The sequence below is a fragment of the Trachymyrmex septentrionalis genome, unplaced genomic scaffold (genome assembly GCF_001594115.1).
Source record: "Trachymyrmex septentrionalis isolate Tsep2-gDNA-1 unplaced genomic scaffold, Tsep1.0 scaffold32, whole genome shotgun sequence".
Taxonomy (NCBI): Eukaryota; Metazoa; Arthropoda; class Insecta; order Hymenoptera; family Formicidae; genus Trachymyrmex; species Trachymyrmex septentrionalis.
Window position 1 is genome coordinate 2,776,194 of NW_017305485.1, and position 9,203 is coordinate 2,785,396.

Consider the following 9,203-nt stretch of genomic DNA (forward strand, 5'->3'; position numbering starts at 1 on the left):
TAGATAAAAAGGATAGAATTTGGTATCTGTAGATATTGTATCTTTGGTACCGTCTTGTGCATTCGTGATAATTTCTTCTTGCAGTTACGGGTCCATATATGGACGTACATCTAGCAACAATATGTCTGATAGCAGCGTTTCTGACACGCATAGCGGCGGAACTGCTAGAACTGTCTCTCAACAAACTAGTCCATCCCACGGCACACATTCCTCTTCACAGTCGCGGCAGGACTACAGTACCATTATTTTCACAGCCCTCTTTGATTATGTCGCTCAGGGTGAAGACGAACTATCTCTGCAAAGAGGAGAAACTGTTGAGGTGACTTATAATCGAATTCGATTGTGGATGCATTCAGTGTGCACATTAAAGCCGTCACAATTGACGTAAAAATGTGTGTTTAATGTAAATACAAAATTAAACATTAAATTGTTGATATGTTTTATTGTGTTATCAAATAAACTCTATATTTTATAATTCAAAATTTTACATTTACGCAGATTAAATCAGTGCACATACAATGGCTTTAATATGCATAAGTGCCAGGGTTGGTAAAGACTAATGTTTGTTTTTAAGAATAAAACATATTGTGTTTCTTCTTAAATATGTTTTTAATGCTCCAAATATGCTTTAAATACTGTAAAAAAAAACATATTTAAAACATATTAAAAACAACTACATTTAAAACACGTTTAAAACATTTAACAGATAGAAGGACTTTTTCTATAAAATACAAAATAAATAACAATAAATAAAGGGTAAAGTAAGAGTCAAACACATTTTATAAATTGTCCCACAATTTAATTAAATAAAAAGAATAAATTACAAATAAAGAAAAGTAAAATTGAAAAAATATAATAAAAAGCTCAGTTTAAATTCAAATTATGTTTAGAACATATTTTCTTATCAACTCTGATAAGTGCATACTAGTGCATCAAACTGGATTTGCTATTAGTTTTATATATCATGTAATTGTTATACCATAATACACTATCTTCATAAGAGAATACGATATTATTACGATGTTATTGTTACTATTATTATTATTATTATTATTTTCAGGTTTTATCAAAGGACGCTAAAATCTCGGGTGACGAGGGATGGTGGACTGGAAAAATTCGTGGGAAAGTGGGAATTTTTCCAGCGAATTTTGTCGCAGAGGCAGAAAGCATTGACCGAGTTTCGTCGGTGATCGATAAAGTCCAACCGATCGAGATCGACTTCGAGGAGTTACAATTGGAAGAAGTTATAGGTGTCGGAGGATTTGGAAAAGTATACAGGTATATGTGCTAATTTATAAAATGCAATACCATTATTAAAAAAAAAATGTTTTATAAAAAGAATGCCAATATATTGATTCTAAAGCAGTCTAAAAATAGTTTCAACGTATATAAATTCCATCGAAAGTTTTCTTTAATAAATTTGTTTACCATTTCTAGGGGCTTTTGGAAAAAACGCGAAGTTGCTGTGAAGGCTGCGCGCCAAGATGCAGACGAGGAACCTAGTGCAACATTAGAAAACGTACGACAAGAAGCAAAACTATTCTGGTTGTTAAAACACGAAAATATTGTGCAATTGGAAGGAGTGTGTTTAAAGATGCCCAATATGTGTCTTGTGATGGAGTATGCGCGTGGCGGCAGTCTTAACAGAGTTCTCAGCGGCAGGAAAATAAGGCCCGATGTGTTAGTCGATTGGGCGATACAGATTGCGAGGGGGATGGATTATCTTCACAACAAAGCTCCAATAAGTCTTATTCATAGGGATTTAAAAAGTTCTAACGGTAAGATACTTTGATATTAATGATGATATATTTAGTAATAAAACAAATCGTATTTTTATTGTAAATAACTTTTTTATATCGACAGTGTTACTAAGTGAACCGATTGAAAATGACTTCCAATACAAAACTCTAAAGATCACGGACTTCGGTTTGGCGAGGGAAGTTTACAAAACGACTCGTATGTCTGCAGCGGGCACGTATGCCTGGATGGCGCCGGAAGTTATTAAAAAGAGTACTTTTAGCAAAGCCAGTGATGTATGGAGGTCAGTTCTAAAATTATCAGATTTATTATTAAAAAATTATAATTAGCATTTAATTGGTGCGTTCCATTGCGCTTGTAAGCATCTCATTTACCCTTAGTATTTAACATTTGATAAACAACAAGAATGAAATGATGCTTGCAGCGTGTTAGCGTGAAAATCATCCTACATTACTCTTGTAGTTTTTTAAACTTGATTACTCGCATGGGATGTTTCTAACATCTTCTAAGTTATATATTATATCTCAATTATTATTGTTCTCTTTGATGATTTACAATTAAATAAAGATTGGTAATATTTTATATGCTTTAGATAAAGATAAATGTAAACAAATTTTAATTGTGAAACAATTTATACTAAATATAATAATGTACATAAATAATATTTATACGTTTAGTGATTTTGTATAAAATCAGAATGTCTTAGACATCCCACGCAAATAATGAAATTAAAGAAAATTATTTTTTAAGTGTACTTGCTTTCCATTAAAGTATTTGAAATATTTATTGATTATAGCTATGGCGTGTTACTGTGGGAACTTTTGACTGGCGAAACACCGTATAAGGGTATCGATGCTCTGGCTGTAGCGTATGGTGTCGCCGTCAATAAGCTGACTCTACCTATTCCATCTACCTGTCCTCAACCATGGAGTCTTCTTATGAAAGGTAAAAAATTCGTAATATTTAAATAAGCTGTTCTCTTTCTGAAGTGTCATATACGCGTCTTGGAGGAATATAATATTAAAAATAATCATTAATAATCACAGCATGCTGGGCATCGGATAGTCATGCTCGACCGGGATTCATGGATATTTTAATCGCTTTGGACGAAGTGCGCAGTGCATTCGCAGCAACGCCACACGAATCTTTTCACACGATGCAGGAAGATTGGAGGCAGGAGATCGAACAAGTTCTACATGGATTGCGCATGAAGGAAAAGGTATATGTATATGTATTTAATAGGACACGCTAATTATTTATACATTCGTATATTAAATCATGATATTTCCATATATTAACGGTCATAATTGTGTAAATTATTATTTTTAAATTATATATATATGTATGTGTGATATAAATATGCATAATGAATAATATTTTCAACCGTTATTTTAAATGCTTTGCAAAGGCATGCCGTTCTTTAGAAGAGGTAAGACAAAAGAATTGGTTAAGATATTATTGTTATAGAAAGAATTATATACGTTCATTTTTTTTTATTTTCTATTAAATAAAAATACACACACATTACTCTAGTTATGGTGAAAAGCGTAAAACACAATTATGTTATTTTGAATAAATTAAGGCCTGACATATTTCTTTTGCTCAAAAGGAGCTGCGCTGTAGAGAAGAGGAACTGACGAAAGCACAGGTGCAACAGAGACAGCACGAGGAAAATTTGAGACAGCGAGAACAGGAATTAGCTGCGCGCGAGATAGCTATCTTAGAGAGGGAGCTCACCGTGATGATCATTCAACAGCAAAATACGCCTACGCCAAACAAGAGACGCGGCAAATTTAAGAAATCGCGATTAAAATTAAATAAGAAGGAACCTGGGAGCAACATCAGTGCTCCTTCGGGTAAGAATATCTACTTTATTATGTTGCAATCTCTATATCATGCAATCAACGGATTTCTTACAAATTTTATCAATAAATTATTATATTCTCTATTTGAAACATATACATAAGAATAAAATTGTAAACTAATTTTGAGAACGTATTGTTTAGATTTTCGTCACACGATCACCGTTCAGGACACAGCCTTAGATCGAGGTAAAGTGAGGAATCCGTCGAGACCGAATAGTCCTCCTGGATCACCTAGCATTCCGAGGCTCAGAGCGATCGCATGTGAGTAGTCTTTTACTTTGAAATACCGCTTCTAGTAGTACCGTGATTATAACAATGTATTATGCAATATGAGTGACTTTACGAGCGAGTCAAACGTATTGGAATTGTAATCGAATAATTTGAGTGTAACACTGTTTGTTCGTGGTAGACACTTTGTATTTTTATTCGTGTCGATATATATTTTTTTCGGCATGGTGTGCACAATTATTGTTTTTATATATGAATACTCTTCCATTTTATTTTCTATTCTTTACAAAGACCACGATTACTTTGAGCTAATGTATTATCATAGTATATACTTATAAAATAAATAACATTAAATAAAGGGCAAAGTAACAGTCAAACACATTTTAAAATTGTCACACAAAGGAATAAATTACAAATACAGAAAAGTAAAATTGAAAAAAATAATAATAAACTCAATTTAAATTGAAATTTTTTCAAAGTGGCTTACCAATATAAAATATAAATAAAAGGGCATTCAGCCATAACATTAGATATCTTAAGCGAAAGTCATATATTATAATAAATTAATTTAAAATTATAATAAATTAACGTTTCGGTTAAGATTTGACCATCATCAGTACATACAAAATAAAGATGTAAAAAATAAAAACATAAAATTAAACAATAAACCATAAGAATTGAAACCTATTTTATAAGAACTACTGAAGAGAATTACTGACTTTTGTAATTGTTCTTATATAAAATAGGTTCCAATTCTTGTGGTTTAATTTTATACTATTAACTTCGAATTACACTTGCGAGATTTTGTGTCAAAAAATACGTGAATCTGGAAATTACGTATTTGCCACACGAAGCCGCATTTTACGTATAATAGAAAATAATTCATTAGCGATTAAGTAATGTCCAACCTCAAGTTCGTCAAATTACTTTGTTATCTCGTACCATAAGCGAATTGAAAATCAGTTTACAATTTTTTCTGACTAGCGTTTATTGTTTAATTTTATGTTTTTATTTTTGACATCTTTATTTTGTATGTACTGATGATGGTCAAATCTTGACCGAAACATCTACGTTAATTTATTATAATTTTAAATATATGACTTTCGTTTAAGATATCTAGTGTTGTGATTAAATCCCTTTTATTTATATTTTAAACTCAGTTTAAATTCATATATAAAACGTTACAAGTTTTGGCTACCGGATAGAGCCCTCTTCAGACATTAACTTATCACAAAAATCGTTGTACAAAATTAATTATCGAAAATACTCACATATTTCTTATAATAACAGCTCGGGTCTTGATGTAGAACTCGACATTATTCGCATACGATTGAACAGTCAAATATGTTTCATATAAAAAACTTGGAAAAAGTTCTAGTTGATAAAAAAGATAAAAAAAGTTTTCTTACGAAAAAAATAAACACAATCAAATTAACATACTGGAATTCTAACAAGTAATTAAAAATCACCAAAAATCATGTGTAAATTATTCACACAAGTGTATCCATGTAAGTAAGAAAACCAATTAAAATACAAAGTTTGATGAAACGCAGATGTGTGAGACGGACATGTCGATTGTAATGTACGCTCGCTGATACGGATCAACGCTGAGAGAGGAACCGGACTGTTAATATCGAAGAGTTAATGTCAAACTTTATTTACAATAGGTATATATGCTTTATGGAGATCTTCAGTGTCAGTTTGTAAATTTAAACTATTTTTCTGCTTTTTAATATTGAACATCTCAGAAATTAAGCGTTTCTTATAGCAAGGCTCTTCATCCAAAATTTTAACATTATTTATTTCATTGGAAACCAAGCTGTTATTATAAGGAATATGCGGGTATTTTCGATAATTAATTTTGTACAGCGATTTTTGTGATAAGTTAATGTCTAAAGAGAGCTCTATCCGGTAGCCGAAACTTGTAACGTTTTATATTTGAATTTAAACTGTTTTTTATTATTTTTTTCAATTTTACTTTTCTGTATTTGTAATTTATTCCTTTTAATTGTGTGACAATTTAAAAAAATGTGTTTGGCTCTTACTTTACCCTTTATTTATTGTTATTTATTTTGTATATAAAGAGTCCTTCTATCTGTTAAATATACTTATAAATTGCTGAAATTAGCGTGCACAGTTATATCGTTTGACAGTCGCTTTACGAAGAGTATATCCGTAAAGAAGCTTTACTTTCGCGCCGAATAAGCGAAGGAGATGAGAAGAGTAGTTAGTAGTATCGTAGTGAGTAGCACTTTGTTTCTTTTTCTTTCCCCGTTTAGTACCGGCGGACGGAGTTAAGGGTAAGACATGGGGACCGTCGACGCTACATCAACGTGAGCGCGGGGCTATTATCACTCAGCCGCCGAACCCCGCCTCTCCTGGCGGCAAACGCTGGTCCCGTTCCGCGCCAGATCTTGAAAAGACACCTCTGCGTACAGCCCTGTTGGCGAGCGCGCATCGCTCCCCGCTTCTGCAGGAAATAGGTAACCCTACCACCAAAAAATTGTACTCCTCGGCCAATAACCTGATAGACAATCAGCCAGGATGTAGTAGCTATAACGATATGCCGCAAAACTCGCTCGACATCGTGCTGGGCGCGTACTGCGACATAGGCGAGGACTTTGTCATTCTGGACAACGACATATACGAGTCTGTAGTTGTGCATAACAAAAATCCCTCGAATAATCTTAAGGCCCACTTCTCGGAGGAGCCCTCGATAATCAACGACGATTACCCAAAAACGGTGGGTCATCGCGCGGCCGCTACAGTTTCGAAAGCTACGTCGCCCAAGTGCCAAAAGTTGCCCGAGTGGGAGCCCTCGTACTCCACGAATTTCGTGCAGAACGTGGCGTCCACTCTGGTGGGTACCGCGAAGCGGGTCAAGAGTAAGAAGCGCGACAGAAGTAAATCGAAGGAGTCGAAGCGCAGGGACAGTTCGGAATCGCGGCTGGCGTCCTTAGCTGATTTCTTCCGGTCGCCATCCGGCTCGCGTAAGAGCTCCCTGAATTCACCGCGTAGCGGCGAGAGAAAGAATTCGGTAACTATCAAAATTAACGACTACGACGGTCTGGAATCGAGTCCGGAGAATTCTATCGGCGGCAAAACCCAGCAGTCTCAGCACAAGTCGCGCCTTTCCAAGAGTCCGCTGCGGGTGTTGAACAAGATGAAGACGTGGGGCAGTCGGGACGCGCTCGACGACAAAACCGCTACGGTTAAAGTGGAGTACAGCGTCCTGGAAAATGTCATATCTATACCACAACTAAGCCATCGTGATTCGAGCGAGCAGATATTGGCCAACGTCAGTGTCTCAGTGCCTAGATTTCTCGCGGCGAACTCACGCGAAGGAATAGACTTCGAGAGCCTCGAGTCGGAATTGTGCAATTTCGATTCGGAGCATTCGAACGACAGCTCGAGGTCGAAGAGCTCGTTGGGACCGTATCACGAGACGACGGGTTCCAGGCATAAAAGATCACCGATCGCATTCGAATTGGACGCGTCGCCTGCGAAACCGGTCGCCACCGCGTACCGTTTAGACCACGGCATCGAGATGAATTCCTTTTTACATCACAAATCCAGAAGTAACGAATACTTGCGCAGCTGCGACGGCGACAACGTCGCGCAAACGTCGCCTGGTGGCCTCCAAGAGGGAAACGATCGTCAGAGCCCGCGTGCCAATTACAGTCCAAAGAGAAGTCTGCCCGCGTCTCCCCCGGATCATGCCAGTCTCTGTCGCTCGACCTCCGAAGATGCCGACGTCGTGTCTAAGAGTTTCGCTGGCGAACAATTCTCGAGAAAGGGTGACAAGTAATCGCGCGCGGCTTCGACGAAACGGATGTACTCCCGTGACTTTTTCCATACAGGGCGTTCCGTGGCGTGCCCGCGCTGCTTCTCTTAATTCCAAAATTCGGATCCACTTCCCTTTTTGTTTGGGACACGCGTGCATAGTATCCGTGATTAATTACAAAGGAAGCGCGGCCGAATTACGAATGCCCTGTATTTGACGAGAACGCAAGTAGAGCCTGCAGCTCGAAACGCATTTCGGATGGCATGCCTCCTATCCGCCGCACTTTTCTCCTTACATGGTATTTTGAATGACTTCGTACTGATGGTGTGTTTCTATTCTATCGCAGGCCTCTCTGAGGAAAGCATCTACCATACCCGTAAGTTTTCTCTTCACGCAACGTTGTTAATGTCGTATTTCACTGATGTCTCCTCCACCCCATTTCTTTCTACTTAGACTTTTACTCCGAACTTTATTCTTTCCTTTCCTCTCTTCTTTTATTTTTTTAATTTTTTTTTTTTTATTTTTTTTTATCGAACGACGGTTTGCATTGCGTATTGTAAAGCTAAGGCAAGGATCTCAAGTAGACAATGTCTTTTTACTTTTTCATAACTAAACGAAACTTTTGCTATGAAGCCTTATCACGTAGTTATTAGCTAGTGCTTAGTGGTTGATCACATAGTGATAATGCATGTGTACACTGATCGATAGTGTCTTTTTTTCATTGTCTCTATCAATTTCGTTTGTGGACGACGCAATTAGATTTTGTTCTGAATGAACTGTACGAACTTCTCGTGGATCGAGCGATACTTTTGTTGCCCCGCTGTGTCTCGCGTCCATTATACAGTGTATTCCCAGATCATTTTATCGGGATGGGACTTGGTCTCTTGTGCAGCGTGAACTTGTTCAGACTTGCGAGGTGGTTTGGATTAGATTCGGTAAGGGACCAGATTTAGAAATTTAAGTTAATCCCCCTCTCTCCTGCTCTACGACGAGAAAGACGCGAAGAAGCTGATGCATTCGAGAGCCCAAAGTTGCCTCGAGAGATGGAATTGAAGCTATATTTAAGCGATGAAACCAAATCCTTAAAACGTTTATACAGAGGGCACGGACTCGTTTCTTTTCTTTTTTTTGTACCCCCCCCCCCCCCCCCCCCACGCGCTATATAATTTACGTATTATTTATCCTAATTTAAGCCGATGTGATACTCGTAGTCCGAGTAAGCTAAAATCTAATAAGAATATTAAAAAGAATATATATTATATATGTATATGTATACACACAGTCTTTCTGGTGTTGGTTCTTTTCTGATATTTATCTGGAAGACATAACATTTCTAACAAGCAGATCTAACAGCCCACTACTACGCGAAAGAGAGTCACACGCTTCGTCTATTACCGCAAAGTTCAACTTTAACGGTACTTTTACATTGGAGCGTTGTCAAGGTTGTATATCTGCATAGTCATAATTTTATCAAACGAAACAAAAAATCAAAATTACATCACATATATATTGTATAAATATATGAAGAGAGAGAGAGAGAGAGAGAGAGAGAGAGAGAGAGAGAGAGA

General features: G+C 36.7%; 1 protein-coding gene across 3 annotated transcripts in view; it reads left to right on the top strand.

Moving 5' to 3' along the window:
* Positions 1 to 9,203, top strand: part of LOC108750054 (mitogen-activated protein kinase kinase kinase 11-like) — a 14,810-nt gene that overhangs the window by 1,065 nt on the left and 4,542 nt on the right. For 2 of the 3 annotated variants that reach the window (XM_018489260.1, XM_018489261.1), the window contains 10 exons: positions 85 to 319; positions 1,061 to 1,278; positions 1,438 to 1,778; positions 1,864 to 2,041; positions 2,555 to 2,703; positions 2,805 to 2,977; positions 3,368 to 3,614; positions 3,765 to 3,884; positions 6,131 to 6,334; positions 7,982 to 8,011. In XM_018489260.1, coding sequence (XP_018344762.1) covers positions 85 to 319; positions 1,061 to 1,278; positions 1,438 to 1,778; positions 1,864 to 2,041; positions 2,555 to 2,703; positions 2,805 to 2,977; positions 3,368 to 3,614; positions 3,765 to 3,884; positions 6,131 to 6,334; positions 7,982 to 8,011 — 1,895 coding nt within the window. The remainder of the gene's footprint in view (positions 1 to 84; positions 320 to 1,060; positions 1,279 to 1,437; positions 1,779 to 1,863; positions 2,042 to 2,554; positions 2,704 to 2,804; positions 2,978 to 3,367; positions 3,615 to 3,764; positions 3,885 to 6,130; positions 6,335 to 7,981; positions 8,012 to 9,203) is intronic. The other variant, XM_018489263.1, reaches the window with a different exon arrangement.